The sequence below is a fragment of the Bradysia coprophila genome (genome assembly GCF_014529535.1).
Source record: "Bradysia coprophila strain Holo2 chromosome X unlocalized genomic scaffold, BU_Bcop_v1 contig_35, whole genome shotgun sequence".
In the NCBI taxonomy this organism is placed as follows: Eukaryota; Metazoa; Arthropoda; class Insecta; order Diptera; family Sciaridae; genus Bradysia; species Bradysia coprophila.
Window position 1 is genome coordinate 2,500,640 of NW_023503325.1, and position 17,730 is coordinate 2,518,369.

A 17,730-nucleotide genomic window follows, 5' to 3' on the forward strand; every position below is an offset into this window, starting at 1 on the left:
GCGACTTAAATAATTGCATTATTTTGACGCCTGTTGAAAAAGTTTGCCTGCCTGCCTGCCTGGAAACCTGCATACTGCCTTAGAACAACATGACAACACGTCCAATGTTAATTTGTTGCTTGCGAAAAATTTGTTCATCTATTTCATTCATTCATTCATTGCACACTTTAATTGAAAATAACATTTTGAATCGTTCCGTACTTAATGAAATCGCATAAACTCATTTTCTTTCATAAATGGATTTAAAATGGAAAAGCTGATGTTGTCACATGAATTGATTTAGATAAGAATGGCACGCGTTCATGCGTTGCACACATTTTTCAAATGGAATGAGGATTAAACGTATACACACATTCTGAAAGCCAAACAGCTCAAAATTATTCACGTCTGTACTTTATGCACAGGGTGCACTGAACCGGTAACAATGCTGATATACAATTTTTCCGTAATTTTATGATTTTATGACAGCCAACGGGCCAACATTCTATCAATCTCCAACAAGAGTTATATTTTAACATTATTGCGGACTGAAGAGAAACCAATCGCTTAAAGTTTTGGCTCAATCTTGACTGTTGACTGGAACTAATCTTTTACTGTTTCCAATAGAGCGTGGATTGTGTAGATGTATATAGAGTTACGCAACTGTGAAATTTGATACACAAATTCCACAATCTATAGGACTGAATGTTGCAAGGCTGTATACTTTGGGGAGGTCGAGGTCACGCAGATGCAGATACACAAATAATGTGGTTTGGTCAAACACTTCAGTTTGACACACTGATTCCAATTTTAGAACAAACCATCTCGCACGCAAATTCTATTATTTGCGACGGGACATTACCCCACCACTGAAAATGTGGACTTGGCTTATGTGCCAGATTACGCTACAGAGAGAGAATCTGTTACTGTGCCAGATTACGCAATAAAGGGGAAATTTGTTACTGTCACAGATGACACTAGATGAAAAATCTGAGACTGTGCCTGATTTCACAATAACCGGAGAATCCAGTACTTTGCCGGATTACGCTATAGAGGAAGAATCTCTTAGGACACAAACTAAAAACGACCATCAATCTCTAGGGATTCTCGTAATGGGCGATTCTGGCAATCCGTTTTCCGATGTCTATTGTTTCCGACAAACGCCTATTATTTAATGGTTCTAGTGACTACTTACTTCATCGAAATGGTTTTGAACGACCCTGTTTTCAATGAACTCGTAAACAACACATACTACGAGTGCTCAAAACTCATACAGTAATTATTGTGTATACCACCAACAAAAAGAATTCCATATGATGCCAGCGCACAATAATAATAAGTAAAGGATTATTTTCATTTTACACAACGCACAGTCAACGAAAATGCTATTTATACTTATGTGTGCTCATATGCCATGTTTATATATAAATAAAACACATTATTAAAATAATGCTGGAGAACGAAAAAATAAATGAATTTGAACAAATTCTCATGGTTTATTTGTCATGGTACGTGGATACAACGAATTGATGTGAATCCCTTTTTGAAAAGGATCACACAAATCATGTTAATGCATTTTGTGACCAATATTACTATGATGATAATGGACATGGCTCATGGCAATCATTTCGTAGACAAGAAAATCGAGATCACTACCAAAAATTATGAGCTAAGCAAAGTAATTGCAAGACTCAAATTCATGTAGGTGTAGTCATCTATAGATGTCCATGAATTATGGGATGCCTATAACATAAATAAAAAATCACTTCCTTCTTGACATGAGCTCTCTAAGCACATTTTCAATTAAATATTTAATTTTTTCGCAAATCCAATATGGCGGGTGTTGGCCATTTTGTTGGGGAATTGAAAACAGCTACGTCGCTTTACGCAAAGTATACGAACAGTGAAAACAGCGGATCGGTGTTGTTCTGGATCCCTACTTTCAGGTGAATTCATATTTGTAATCGTCATATTTTCTTGTGACTAATGTTTTTGCACCTGCCCTGTTTGTACGGAATCGAATTTATTCACCTTGCCACTCACTAGCTGCAAATTGACGCAAACGAACTCAACATAAAATAACTAATTTCGCCTGAAAGTAGAGATCCGTGCGTAACTGCGCATTTGCATTACCTTCAGTGTTTATATGCTTTGGCTTAACGGTCTTGATTACTTTTTGAGATAAAAAACTACATTCACTGCAGAGTTGATAGAGTGGTCAACGCTTAGTCCGTGGCCCCTAAATTCCGATCCCGTTAACCGATTTTGACCAACCCGATTGGTGAGATCAACACTGTTTTTGGTGGCATAATGCCACAACAGTGTGACCCTTATTGAGTCTCATTCGACCGATTTTGCTTTTCTTCGAACAAGGCTTGCATTTACATCCTTTAGCTCTCCGTTTACTTGACAGTTCAATCAAACAAAATAGAAGAGGTGGACTGGTGGACCTTAAAACAATTAAACAAACTAACAAGTAAGTCTTAATTCACAGTCATCCGTTTTTATTCCGTTTTGCCTCCATATACATGTCAGTTGGCATTTCATACAATAGAGCATATTGTTTGAAGTGACAACTGTCACGTACACTGAGGCAAAACGGAATGAAAACGGATGATTGTGAGGCCACCTTAATCTAGAGATAAAATTCGTCTGTAAACTTTGGGATGTAACGCATACAGATGACGATAATATGGCAAATTTTCGTGCAAAAAAATGAACATTGTCATTGCTGTGATGATGTGGTGAATTTTTATTTTTGTAATTTTTTGCAATGCAAAATCATCAGCAGTGTGTTCCCGCGTAATAAAATGGCGATCTGTGTGACCTCCTCAAGGAGCTTACAGCTCTAAGCTAAAAGGTGAAGACCTTTAATGTTTTCACGGACGGACAGAAAGATGGGAATTTTTTGTCGTATCTATGTCACCTATGGACATCCACATTTTGTTTCCCCTGACTCAGGGATTCGAATTTGATGTGGCAAAATGAAGTATATCTTTTATTCACTAAATCTGTTGACATATTTTTACGATATAGAATGCTAAGCATACAACACGATACTCATCGGTTAATTAATTACGCTCAATCAAATATCTGTATTGTCGACACGAGAAGAAAAAAAAAACAAAAAAGCCAAATTTACATATTTACTTGTATTGGTTGCGGCCACAAAAAAGGCTCCGAGCTGTCGAAAAAGTTTTCCCGTATCTTCGATGTATGAATAACGTCGTTCTGGTGTCTTTTAGTTATTCTGAAAAGCTGTTATCGCACCTTCTAATATTAATAGAAGCTTCAGATAAATTCCATCCCTCTGCAATCCATTCAATGAATACGGAATTTTTATTTGAAAGAAAACTCCATTTAAATAAAACTTAAATACAATTCTAAAATTTATGCGGAGCTAGCCCATTCATCTACTTATCTTGCACAAAATAAACTTTTCTCACTTTTCTATCGACATTTTCGTTAAAAGAATCAAATTTAAATTCAATTATTCAGAGCCTTTTCAATCTAAATCTTTTTTGTCTCTCTTTGTGTACAAGACCATAAAAATAAAAATGAAAATGCTTTCTACAATGAGAAGGAGAAAAAAAAACTCAGGAAAATCCCAGCAAATAATATCATACACATAAACCCAATTCTGAAGGGTATTCCAATATAAAGTAATGGAATTCGATTTTCAATAAATGAAAACCAAGTCTTTTGAAATAGATTTTCTCGACGAAAATTTCGAGAAAAAAAATCGAAATAAGAAAAATGTCAATGCAGGTGTGTTTGTATAACCTTCGCATTCTCTCATACATTTAATGATATTTTGTAAAGACTTTTTTCTGAATTCATTTGATTAATAAAATCCGCGGTATGCTCAGTAACATTACGTTAATATATTCCGCTCTAATCGATATCGACTTATTGAACAAATTCACGTTTTAACACAATTCGAACGAGATGTAAAACTATTGTCATTTTGGAAAGTAAACGAACGAATTATGTGACAACCGAAATGCTCTTTTTAACGAAATCTCACTTATGGATCCGTAAATCCCGTCCTCACTTTTTGTAGATTGCTAGACACTGGCAGGAGTGAACAGATTCGGTTTTTGACTTTGAATATTCATGAGAGTAGTGGGTTTCCGATTGTGTAGCATTTTCTTTGTGCAGAATGCGTAGCCTCGAGATAAATGGTGTTATTTTGTGAGTAAAAGGACACAAGGACATTCACCCTTTAAGGGGTTTTCTTACTGATATCCCACTTTCATCCCGTCCCTCTTCCTTCAAAGAGTACTTGTTTTAAACTTTTAATTCCTAGGTATGCATTAACAATGGCCTTAATACAATCTACTTCAGACAAAATATGAAGTTTCCATTGAAAATTAAGTTGCAATTGCTCCGCATAAAAATTTTCTATGGGCGTACGTTGTTTCAAGCGAATCATTTTGCGTTTCACATGATAAACGATAATATTTTTCTATTTTCATGTTTGTTTCGAATTTGTTTTCGACAACAAAAAGCGATACATTGTTTTGTTTGCAAGCACAGTGGCTGAAAGTGCATTGGCTTTTAAAGTTTTCCATTTAAATAACACGGTTGCTCTTTTACGAAAAACACCGAAAAGCAATAAGTTTTCCGAACTGAAGTTTTACTTCCTCGATACTTTTAGCTGATATTTTCGAATAAAAATTCAACCGTACATTACATGAGGGGGTGTACATACAGTGGACAAAACTGAATAATAATTTGCAAATTCTCACTGTTCTCATTACAGTTTCCACTAAGATTTTCTCAGCATTTCATAAACCTTTTTTTACTCATTAATCTCCCGGGAAATGAGTCATTACCTCATCGACAAGAAAGTTAAAACTCATATCAAGAGGCTTAGTAAGAAAATAACTTATAGGTGTTCGGAACTTTGTGTTTTACCTTATGTAGTCGTTTACCTCGCCTTCGGCTCGAGCTGCAAACGTCCCACTTGGCAAAATAAAAAGTTCCGAACAATGACGTAATCTGCTATTTACCAATGCACAGAAATACTTAAAAAAGACACTCTGTCTTACGTCACCGAGTTTGTAGTAGAACAATATACAGTGAACGACATCTCAAATGTCTCACTGTCAAATTTTTCTGAGAATTTTATTGTGTCATTGCAAATTCACAATGACATTCTCTGAAAAAAATGACAGTGAGACATTTGAGATGTCGTTCACTGTAAGGATCCAAGTTATATGACAGCTGATGTGACCATTAAAAATGTTTTCACTCTACATTCATTCCCAATCTATCTCTAGCATCTACCTTTGTTTGATACGTGTTACGGTCTGTGTTAACATTTACAATGGTGAGCTTCCCCCTTGCTGTCTACTTGGAACCAGCAGTAGCAAGACAAGAAAACACTGATATAACGTCACTTTCTAGATGAATGGATATTGGAAAACTTTCTTTGTTATTTCTGTTTTAATAGCTTACAAATTGAATTCAATGTGTGCTGCAAAAGATACGAACGATTAAGAAAGAAAAAGTTTTTTTTTTACTAATGGTCAAGGGTACGGTGAATTCATATGTTTACTCTGATGGAAAATGTCCGGGAAACATTCAGTTACTAATAGTGCGAGTGTATTACACTTTATGTCGTTTGGTGGTTTTTATGATAGTTTCATTCCTAACCAAAGTTGATTTGAGAATTTGGAATAGCACCTAAGTTTTGTGCAGATTTTGAGGGAAGAACAGTGTTACTTGAATGTGTTGAAGCACATTATTTCATAGGAAAAGCATCTGTTTGTTGAGTTTCGGAGTTGTTCGAAATAATTAAATTTCCTAAAGTCTAGTTCACCGACACTATCAATTTTTTTCCTCCGACCTCGTCGCGTATTGGAAGCGTCGTTTAGGAAAAGCGTTGTTCCTAACTAAAACAACGCATTTTACATGCGTTAAGAAAATAGCTATTGTGAACCCGACACTCACCAATTTACATAAAGATTAAAGTTTTGCAGAATTTCAGAACAGGGAAAATCGGAATCTATGACTTTAATGTTTAAGACACTACAAGAAGCGTCCCTTTCGAAATCTGAGACTTTAACCTGTTACAGACGGGAAGCATGTGCCCAGTATTGTTATCGAAACTATTACTTCCATCGATCAAAGTATTTTTAATCTGTCGATTTCAAATCTTGTACTTCAATTTCTTCAACATGCAATTTTACTGTATAAAGGACCATATTCCCAGGATGATGACAAGCTCATTTTTGTCGTCGTTATCGATAACAGATGAATAGCCGTATGTGACAGGTTAATGTTCCTATATATCAGGACAAGATTAGATAGGAATGAATCTAATTCATGTCCACTTTGATTTTCAATCAGACAACATCTGTAATGGAAAATTGTATAAATATTTGTAACATCCACGGGTGTTTAAACTTTGTAACTTTGTAAAAAATGTCGTCAGCCAATTTCGTTACGATTGGAAAACACTGTTATTGGCAAATAGAAATAGTACTGCGGGAATAAGAAATGGTTATTTGTTTACTGAGGGAAGAAAACAGGAAACGAGGAAATTTCTCACTGAAAAGAGTTGCATCCTAAAAAAAGGAGTTGCAAAAGTGTTGCACGCAAAAATACAGAGTTGCAAAAGAGTTGCACGCGAAAAAAAAAGATTTTATAAAATTATTACAAGAAATTCTAGAACGAACGTTAGAGACCTTAGAGTAAATATAACTAGAGAGGAAATTTGTACGACGAAATGTGGTCCCAACATTAGTTTGTATAATATATGCATTTCGTATAATTCTACACCAATACATGCATACGCTAACGCTATTTCGCTTTTGATATATCAATTTGCCCTCTTAATTAAGAGGGCAAACACACATACCAATAAACATTTCGTATTTCATGTTGGGACCACGTATTTTACGTAATTTTGTCCGTTAGAGACACCAACTGACTACAAATTTAAAATTTTGACGCTGAGATATTAACAATGTTTCTCAGATAATTTTGGCTTCTTATTTTAATGAAAAAAATTAGTAAAATTCGCCACAAGACAACAAAAAATGAGTAGAACCGTTTCACATATATTATAACCTGGATAGTAGAAATGTAAAGAGTCGATACCATTACGTAATGGTGCAACAAATTGAGAATTAGAAACTGGCCAAACTATTGACAGTTCACCACCTTCGCCAGTGACGCTGAAAACCTAAATCCGTCCCTGACTATGTCGCAAAATGCACACATGAGAAACGTTGGTTGGTGTTATCCTCGGGAAAAATAGGAAATTCCAACTTGAACGAATGAGGTTTTGATACCACGATGACTCTTCTGTTTTTGGAGTACGAAAAATTGACAAAAATTATATGCTCCCGGACTATGAAGTCTAGTCAATCAGATTTCAGTATTCTGTAAATGAGCACGATTATTTGAATCATTCAGTTCGAAAAATGGGACTGTTTTTAAAGACGTTATCTACGAATTGCGTCATTGCATTCAGACCGATAACGAATTTCAGAACCAAAAACTTTTCTGTTTTAATTAAAAATCTTATTTCAGCAATGATGTTCATCTACTGTACCATTCATTCTGAAAAAACACGCCCAAAAATATGAATACTACCCTGGATTATCAAATGTCAAAACTATGTCTATAATTTAGCTGTACACAACACATGCTTGAAAGTTTAAAAGATTTGAATTTCGTATATAAGCTTTTGGCATAGATGGAACGCGATAATGCACCAGTTGAATTTAGCTACTACGAGGCCAGTTGCAGTTAGCATAGTACCCTTTCCATTCTCCTCAAGAATAAGAAAGTGTTTTTATTTTTTGATTCGCAGCGAGTTACTACTATTCATACCACAACAACGAAAAATGTAGCAACCATTGCTATTTGTTTGTTATTTTCTCACATGAAGCGCACACCTAATTTTTCGTCTTACATTTTGTTTCGAATAGTGAGTTGAGTGAGTTCCAGTAATATAAAATGGAGAATTCAATTGACCTGCATGAATCGAACGATACCGAAATATCTGGGGGACCATCTTTGTTGCTGTTAAACAACGATTGTTTGATTCGAATATTCAAATGTGTCGAACTGCTGGACCTCGTGAATTTATCAAGAACATGTGTTCGATTCAAGAACATTGCTGCCGATACATTCAATCCTCGGTTCAAGATGGTTACAATAAACGACATTTGCAATTCCCCGGAGCCGTATCCCCCCTTGAAGGTAACGGAACAGCAATTTTCCAGAATTCTTTCGCTGATCGGATGGCGTGTGCAATCTGTTGAAATCTATGAAGGATGCAATTACATTTTTCGCAAAGTAACAAGCAAATGCAAGAATGTGACGAGCTTATCGTTGCGTTTCATAGACCATCCGGTATTGTCCCTTGGAACGTGTCCACATTTACAAGAGTTTAACAAGTTGAAGGAATTGAGAATCATCGAATGTGAAATAGCTAAGGATGTTCTACGCCAAATCTTCTTGCACAATCCCGATATTGAAACTATAGAATGTGATTGGGCGTACAAGGGATTCGTGAAGCTGTTGAAACTTTTACCGAAACTTAAGCAGCTGCATCTTGACTCCATACAAGGACTGGGAGTCAATCACTCTCCGAATTTATTTCATCTGAAGGAAGTGAACGATTTCACGTTCTATTGCAGTGAAAATTGCAATAAATTCATTACTCAATTGGCGACGAAATGGACCTTAGTGTCACTTAACGTCACATGCGATGCTGACGACGAAACATTCGAGCTGTTGAAATTGTTTGAAAATTTGGAATATTTAGAAATTGCCAACAAGACGAGCAAATGCATTGTGCCTGAAAGTACGATTTTTCCATCAAAATTGAAACGCATTGGTTTCTGTTGTATTGGATTAACGCTTCGAAAGCTAGCGTCAATAGTCGACGAAACAAAAATGCTCGAAGAAATTATTTTGAGATCGCAATGTCTAATCGAATTTTCTGGTAAGTGTTTCTGTGAATTCCACCAACCAACCATTCAGCTTTTAAAATTCACTAAATTCGACAGCTGATCAGGAAGCCGAGATATTTTCTGGGATTGTTGCTGCGTTCAGTCCATTGGCGCAGATTCAACAGCGTACTCTCAAAGTACAGTACTGTCCCAATGACGGTTGGAGTAATAATCGACCGAAGGTAAGTGATTGAACCAATGACATAAAATCAAAGATCGAAATCAAATACTCAGCACGGTGAGCATACGATACGTTGCGCCTTATCAACGGACTTTTCAGACTTTAATATGACCAAAGAGATCGCATCAGATGCCCCTTAACAGAATTTTGCATCTTCCCTTGCCTACCGAGACTTTCACGTTGAGTGAATTTCGATGTAAATTCAACTGAAATTTGCATTGAATCAAAGACTTTGTTGCGGCCTCAGGATACTACGTCACATGGGTAGTATAGGACTGGCCACCTTTAGTTGCTACGTAGTATCCCTTTGAGACGTGAGCATGTAGAACAATTCGAATTTAACGCTTAGTTCTGGTGCGTAAGATAAAAAGTTAATCAATTTTGAGGGAAACACCAAGGATTAATTGATGAATACGAATGGAAATCCTACTAGAAGATGAATGAATGAATTTCTGATGTTTTTCCGACGATTAATAAAAGACGACAAATTTGGTTCAACGATCTTTTGCTCGAATCATCAAGTTTGAACTCCTCCACCAATCAATGAATTTTGCGACGATTTTTTTGGAAACAGTATACCGAATGCAGATAAAGTTAACATGAATGAAGTAGAACAGGCCATTTATGACAGAATAATCTCGGATTCAGTTTGTATATGTAGATCGCATTGTTAATTATACATTTACTATTCAGCACCCATCATCGAAAACACTGAGATATTGGTGAATCTCTCAGGAGATCGGATGACTTATTGGTGAATCTCTCAGGGGATCTTTTGAATATGTACTCTGAACATAAATGTTGTAGTTAGTCGGACTGTACGCCAATTGAGGGTCAGCTCCTTGTGTGATTGTCCTTTACCACTTACCTGGTTGGCCTAGCGGTATCAAGGATGCATAGTGATTGAAATACATCGCTCGCTGGGTATAGTGAAGTCGGAGTCGGAGTCGGAGTTCTGGTGCGTAAGATAACCTCAGAGATAAATCTCGAAATGTCCTGCACTAGAAAACATCCAACGAAGTTGGTCAATCACATCGAAACCCAAGCGAATAGAAATGAAACTCAAAATTAATGAAAATTGATGATAGGACGATACGACTGATTAGGGAAACCATAAATGAAAAAAAATCTGTTGCTAAAGCACAACGAGATTAAAAGCGTTGCCCACCATGGTATTTGATTTCGACCTCTGTTTTAATGTCCTTGGATCGAACACCCAAATATCTTTTTGTATTTCAATACTTCTATGACTCTAAAAACTTACAGATTATAAATCACGTTTGCAAACATGAAGATCAACAGTCGTGGGAAGAATGGGCATCGAAACGAACTGCGCTGCGCATCATTTCGTAAATCTGAGAATGATTGAATTTTAATTGAATTTTTATTGAATTTTGACTAACAATAAATAGATTTCATAATGCGACAAAGATATTTCTGCTTCGAAAAATGCAAAGACCAAAATATTTGGCACAGAAAAAGTGCTTTCATTCATCATGGACTGGCATAAAGTTAAATGTTCGTTAGCCGAAAATATTTTTTTATTTCTGACGGCCTCAGCATGTCAATTCCATTAGTTACGTCCGGATGAAATGAAAACTCAAGTTATCGTGTGTTTGCTGTCTTTGGTCTCGCGGTTTCGGTAAACGAAATTCCCACAAAAAGTCGGCTTTTTCGTTTCATTCCGCGTACGCATTAAAGAACCAACGAAAAAATTGTAAAACCCTTAGTGTTCTGACGGTAGAGCCTCTATATGAAGAGCTGGACTGAAAGTCATTTGTATAACACCTAAATTCTACGCAATTGTCACACACTTTGCAATTGAGAAGGAAATATTTCACTCATGTTAGGCTTTATTTTCAAATTTATAGATGAATTCTATGCGATTTTACGCTCAGAGGTGTACCGTAACACTTTATCTATCAGAAGTGAATCACTCTCACTCTCTAATTTAGATAAAAGGCCTTGGGTATATTTGTAAAGCTGAAGGTTTCACCTTTATGATAACAATAATTATTTTTTGTTTAGTTTGTTAAAGTGGACGGGTTACAGGTACAGCCAAAGTTCACGAAATGTGACAAATTTCCATAAATAAAATTCGATAACTCAAATTTTTCTAAAATTTTAGAATCAACTTTTTTCTTATTTTTGAGTTGTCCTCAGCAGTTTGAATCAGTTGAATCTCAAAAACTCTGCCCAAAAAAAAAAACGTGCTAAATGTACACGAATTTAGAGGAAACCGCCGGTTGATCGCTACACTTGCAAAAATTCACGTCGTAAGTGTGCCTAAAATTTGAATTTTAAGTGAACGATTCGATGAAAAAGTGAACCGAAGAGTACATTTCAACGCTTCATTATATGAAATTGACGCTACGTTAGAAAGACCACCGCACTTTTCATTTTGAATTTCGACCGCGCTTACGGCGTGAATTGAAATGTGGTTGTATTGACAGATTATGGCACATAAGATACTAAGCAACAATCCAGAAAGAAATGTTCATTTTCGAGAAAAAATTTAATATATATTACACACTTGTCACGAAGAAGTCGAGGCACAAAGAAGTCGAGGCTTGCCGAGAGTGATAGTGACAAGTGTGTACTCTATTTTATCATATAAGCGAAAACGAGACAACATAGAACTGAAGTGTAATTTTTGAATTAAACTTCTAGTTAAGTAATTTTGACATCCGAACACCGCGCGTATGTAATAAAATCCATTACATAACTCGATATAAAAAATGAAAAGTCTCGTTTTCGTGTATTTATTGACCTCAGCCTCGGATCAACCAAATTCACACCAAAACTCTACTTTTCAACTTTTTATACCTTGTTATGTTACAGTCAAAGGCAGTCAATTTTCAGCATAAATTAGCTTCAGCTGTTTTTCAGCTGATCCATACAAACAATCACAACCGTTTATACGTCTTTATAAGGTTTTACCACTATCATGCGCGTGCGTGTAGCAGCTTCAACCGTATGAACAAGGAAAACCAGTTTTGATTGTATGTGTGGATCAGCTGAAAAACAGCTGAAGCAAATTTATGCTGTAAATTGACTGCCTTTGACTGTAGTAACTATTCACTTTTGCCTTTCATCTAAGCGATACCCTTATTTCGCAACGATCACTACTATGACCATGCAGTACTCATGTAACCAGAGAGATGCTAAGATACCGGCTGGGACGCCGTTTCGACGGAGAGAGATGCTAAGATAACGGCTGGGACGCCGTTTCGACGGATAGAGGGAATTTGTCAGCCTTTTTCATATAACGAATGAAATGTCAAAAATGGCTGACTTTTTCCAAAATTGGTCGGTTGTTTACAAAATAATTATTTTTTGACTACAGTGATTCGAGAAGCAGAATATGGAAATACGTTTGCATCGGTGTCAAAATTAACGTAAAGGGTTTTATTGCAAGATATTTTCGTATTATCTGAGATATGAGCGTTCAAAAATTGGTCTCCAAAATTGCGTTTTTCAATTCGGAAATTGTGTACGAATACTGAATCTGATTTATAAATAAATGGACTTATGTTCATTCTGATCCAACAAGGATCATGTTAGCAATTTATTTCATTAAAATTGGTGATGCTGGAAGTATAAAAAAAATCTGTGGTTATGTCTTTTTCAATTTGACAGCTGGTCGCATACGGTTTTTTCAGAAATGATAGACAAATTCCTCCATCCGTCGAAACGGCGTCCCAGCCTCTATGGTTGCTACTATTCATACTACAACAACGAACAATGTAGCAACCATTGCTATTTGTTTGTTATTTTCTCACATGAAGCGCACACCTAATTTTTCGTCTTACATTTTGTTTCGAATAGTGAGTTGAGTGAGTTCCAGTAATATAAAATGGAGAATTCAATTGACCTGCATGAATCGAACGATACCGAAATATCTGGGGGACCATCTTTGTTGCTGTTAAACAACGATTGTTTGATTCGAATATTCAAATGTGTCGAACTGCTGGACCTCGTGAATTTATCAAGAACATGTGTTCGATTCAAGAATATTGCCACCGATACATTCAATCCTCGGTTCAAGATTGTTACAATAAACGACATTTCCGACTGCGATTACCCGGAGTCATATCCCAGCTTGAAGGTAACGGAGCAGCAATTTTGCACAATTCTTTCAGTGATCGGATGGCGTGTTCAATCAGTTGAAATATATGAAGGATGCGATAACATTTTTCGCAAAATAACAAGTAAATGCAAGAATGTGACGAGCTTATCGTTGCTTTTCATAGACCATACGGTATTATCGCTTCGAACGTGTCCCCATTTACAAGAGTTTAACAAGTTGAAGGAATTGAGAATCATCGAATGTGATATAGCTAAGGATGTTCTACGCCAAATCTTCTTACACAATCCCGATATTGAAACTATAGAATGTGATTGGGCGTACAAGGGATTCGTGAAGCTGTTGAAACTTTTACCGAAACTTAAGCAGCTGCATCTTGACTCCATACAAGGACTGGGAGTCAATCACTCTCCGAATTTATTTCATCTGAAGGAAGTGAACGATTTCAAGTTTAATTGCATTGAAAATTGCAATAAATTCATTACTCAATTGGCGACGAAATGGACCTTAGTATCACTTAATGTCACATGCGATACTGACGACGAAACATTCGAGCTGTTGCAATTGTTTGAAAATTTGGAATATTTAGAAATTGCCAACATGACGAGCAAATGCATTATGCCTGAACGTACGGTTTTCCCATCAAAATTGAAACGCATTAGTTTCTATAATATTGGATTAACGCTTCGAAAGCTTACGTCAATAGTCGACAAAACAAAAATGCTCGAAAACGTCGCTCTGAAAACGCAATGTCTAATCGAATTTTCTGGTAAGTGTTTCTGTGAATTCCACCAACCAACCATTCAACTTTTAAAATGCACTACAGCTGATCAGGAAGCCGATATGATTTTTGGGATTGTTACTGCACTCAGTCCATTGCTGCAGCCTCAACAGCGAAAGTTGAAAGTACGGTACAGTCCCAGTGGCGGTTGGAGTAATAATCGACCGAAGGTAAGTGATTGAACCAATGACATAAAATCAAAGATCGAAATCAAATACTCAGCATGGTGAGCATACGGCGCCTTAGCAACGGACTTTTTAGCCTTTAATGTGATCAGAAAATGGCATCAGATGCCCCTTAACAGAGTTTTTCATCTTCCCAAGGCTACCGTTACGTTCAACTGAAATTTACATTGAGTCAATTACTTTGTTGCGGCCTCAGGATACATCGTCGGTCCCTGGACACTATAGGCCATGTTGAGTTGCTACGTAGTATCCCTTTGAAAGACATATAGAACAATTTGAATGAAGGCTTAGATCTGATGCGTTAGATAATTTCAAAGATAAATCTCAAAATGTCCTGCATTAGAAAACATCCAACGAAGAACGAAGTTATGTTTGTCATTCACATAGCCTGTTGCTAAAGCTCAACGCGAAAAAAAGTCGTATGTCCCATGCTGAGTATTTGATTTCAATCTCTGCATCAACGTTTTTGGATTGAACACCCAAACGCGATTCAATTCTGATGTGGTTGAATCTTGAAAAAAAATTTCTCTAATTTCAGTACTTTTATGACTCTGAGAACTTGAAGATTATAAATCATATTTGCAAATATGAAGAGAAGAAATCGCATGAGGAATGGGCATCTGAAAGAACTTCGTTGCGCATCATTCCAACAATCCGAAAACGATTGAATTTTAATTGAATTTTGACTAACAATAAATCAGGCCTCTCACACCTCCTTATTTCCTTATTTTTCCTTATTTTTATAAAAAGCCTCCTTATTCCTCCTTATTTTATTAAAAAATCCCTATTTTCCTTATTTTTCGCAAATTTCATCAACAGAAATCAAAATTAAGAAAAAACAAAAAAAAACGCTGCGCGTCAAAAAAAAACAATTTTTATTATTTAACACAAAGAACTCTAATAAAAAGGTAATGTCGTAGCTCATGATCGTTCCAACATGACTGGTTTAACATATATTTTTGTGGTTCCACGCCCATCTCTATTTGATTTGAACTATTTGATTTAACAACGAAATTCGAACGGGATAACAAACAACAGCTTTTGCAGTTAACGATATCAAATCTAATCCAGTTTTTAAACTTGAGGGTGGGGTCAAGTAAGAATTCACGCCGTAAGTACGTTTTAAATTTCAAAAATTTTGTCGCATCGAAAACTGATTGAAAACTGCCACCCTACAAAAACGATAGGTACGTCAAAATAAACAGTGATGCGTTTCATTTTGAATTTTGAAGCGCACTAACAGTGATAATTGGTAAAGCTAGGCTTTGCTAGGAATCTTATTCAAGCCTTAAACGCGCCCAAAGTATTCAAATTTTCATCGTGATAAAAGTGAATTTTACGATACAACTTTACAAAAACGATACGTCAAAATAAACAATAATGCGTTTTATTTTAACACGTTGCCGGTTATTGTGACTTGTCAACTTTAGGCACACCGGAAAGTGCTAAGCGAGTCGAGGAATACCTCCAAATAAATTTCTAAAAATCAAAAATTTGACTTTAGAAATTGATTTGTCGAAAAATTTCTCCTCATTTTTCCTTAATTTCAACTAACAATTTCCTTATTTCTCCTTATTTTTGTGCTAAAACCCCCTTAATTCTTTAATAATGAGTCCAAATCTACACGGAAAAAACACAAAATGTCGATGTACGTTTGAGTCGATCACGTTTGTTTACGTGTGGGTCGCAAATGCTACGTCTCGTACGTAGTATGTACATCGAAGTCGTAAAATTCTACGTCTACATCGTACAATAAACGGCTGAGTGAACCATTGGTTTTGTCCTCACTCAACTACAATGTACAAAACCAATGGTTCACTCAGTCGTTTATTGTACGATTTAGACGTAAAATTTCACGACTTCGATGTACATACTACGTAGGAGATGTAGTATTTGCGACTCACTCGTAAATCGTGATCGAATCAGACGTACATTGACATTTTCCGTTTTTTTCCGTGTACAGTGAGCCTGCAATAAATAGATTTCGTTATGCGAAAAATGCGTGAATTCTCTCCTCTCGGTGAACAAATAACCATTTCTGGTGTATAACATACAAATTTCTTTGATATAATGCAAGAGTTTAGGTAGATATGTGTGTGACATGTAAATAGGCGAACAACGCCACCTCACCAGTAATATACTGATATCTTGTTGATTTCCTCTTACCGTCAGCATCAACAAATCTATTTCTTATTTCACGTTCTCAACAAGTTTTACTCAACCGCTAAATCATCTAAATTACGAACGTCATAGAGTTCTTTCCCACATAAAATCATTCTGTGTACATACAGAACTATACAATAAAATAAATAAAAATGAAATTCAATTTTGTTTTCTTTTGCATTTTTTTTTTTTTTTGATATCTCAACTTGACATTTTCCGTATGCATAAAAGTATATATTTTAACATCTTCATCACAAAATCCACTCCTCTTCGCAATTTCCATATTAAATAAAATTATCTCGTCTGACATGTAACATGAATATTTACAAAACATGAATTTGATAAATAAAATTGTATAAAATATATCTTAAAACATGCGCCTGGTATTATTATTATTATTTTTTTCTTTATCATCTGTTCACTCATTTTCTCAAGACAAAACAAAATGCGAAAGAAGAACAAAAAAAACCGTCTCCATTTCATCATCTCTCTCGCATGTATATGACATTGTAACATATACGTGTGAGACGATCGGGCATCCTCCGGTAATGCCTAATATTAGTTTACATCACCGAAGGTAAATAAAGTGAAAAATAATTTTTATTTTAAATTTTTGTATGAAAGAGAGTGTATGAATAATACGTCAAACGTCTGAAAACGCGCATTCACCAACAACATGATTAAAAGTTTCCAAGAAACTTCTTCACTCTGTGAAGCATTGAATCAAAATTCATTTAAAATATTTTGAAAAGCTGAATGAGCTATGGTGCCATGCTACACTCCTAGCTTTAAAATATTTATATAAAAAAAGGGCTCACTGTATGATTTTCCCATTCGACCACTCAGAATCCAACATAACTGCTAAAGTAGTTGATAGCATTTTATGGTTTGGTCTTAAATATGAAAGGTGATCCTAAGCTGAAACTTTTTAATGCAAACTTTTTCGGCCCATTTAATTCATAACACGGCGATCATGGCGTAGAAGACACTGCAAGCGAAAGTCGAAATTAAAAACAGATCATATCTTAACTCGAATCAATTCAATATATGTATGTGGGAGCATCAGTCTCCGGACATTTAGTAGTCGGTCGGCCACCTATTGTTCCTTCATTCATAAAAAGTTTATGAAAGACCCAAAAATAGATGTCACTGGTACATGGTACAAGAGGGTGGTGGAGGAAGTGTGCGTAAACATTCAAACATTGTTACTACTAATGTGGTATTTTTTGGACTAAAATTTATAAGTCCAAAGGCACTGAAGGCCGAACTGACTACCAAAAGGCGCTCCTTAGAGTGAAGAAAAGGCGCTAAAAAGCTCTATTGAAAGGTGACAATATAACAAATTCAGCAAAATTACCAACGGGCACACTCAAAGTCGC

The 17,730-nt window shown here is 35.9% G+C and overlaps 2 protein-coding genes across 2 annotated transcripts; both read left to right on the forward strand.

Moving 5' to 3' along the window:
- The first annotated feature begins 7,640 nt into the window (after window positions 1-7,640).
- On the forward strand, window positions 7,641-10,555 carry LOC119069441. Its single transcript, XM_037173496.1, has 3 exons — window positions 7,641-8,947; window positions 9,012-9,136; window positions 10,402-10,555. The coding sequence occupies exons 1-3, from the start codon at window positions 7,954-7,956 to the stop codon at window positions 10,486-10,488; spliced, it is 1,206 nt and encodes a 401-aa protein (XP_037029391.1). The 5' UTR covers window positions 7,641-7,953; the 3' UTR covers window positions 10,489-10,555.
- A 2,318-nt stretch (window positions 10,556-12,873) lies between these two features.
- On the forward strand, window positions 12,874-14,967 carry LOC119069442. The gene is made up of 3 exons (XM_037173497.1): window positions 12,874-13,991; window positions 14,049-14,173; window positions 14,727-14,967. Exons 1-3 carry the CDS (start codon window positions 12,992-12,994, stop codon window positions 14,865-14,867), a joined length of 1,266 nt encoding a protein of 421 aa, XP_037029392.1. The 5' UTR covers window positions 12,874-12,991; the 3' UTR covers window positions 14,868-14,967.
- The last annotated feature ends 2,763 nt before the right edge of the window (window positions 14,968-17,730 follow it).

Bases quoted from the DNA above. Each gene is read 5' to 3' on its own strand.
- LOC119069441 (XM_037173496.1), top strand. From the start codon at position 7,954: ATGGAGAATTCAATTGACCTGCATGAATCGAACGATACCGAAATATCT. The intron at 8,948-9,011 runs GTAAGTGTTTCT...TAAATTCGACAG, and splicing joins ATGTCTAATCGAATTTTCTG to CTGATCAGGAAGCCGAGATA. The intron at 9,137-10,401 runs GTAAGTGATTGA...AAAAACTTACAG, and splicing joins GGAGTAATAATCGACCGAAG to ATTATAAATCACGTTTGCAA.
- LOC119069442 (XM_037173497.1), top strand. From the start codon at position 12,992: ATGGAGAATTCAATTGACCTGCATGAATCGAACGATACCGAAATATCT. The intron at 13,992-14,048 runs GTAAGTGTTTCT...AATGCACTACAG, and splicing joins ATGTCTAATCGAATTTTCTG to CTGATCAGGAAGCCGATATG. The intron at 14,174-14,726 runs GTAAGTGATTGA...CTCTAATTTCAG, and splicing joins GGAGTAATAATCGACCGAAG to TACTTTTATGACTCTGAGAA.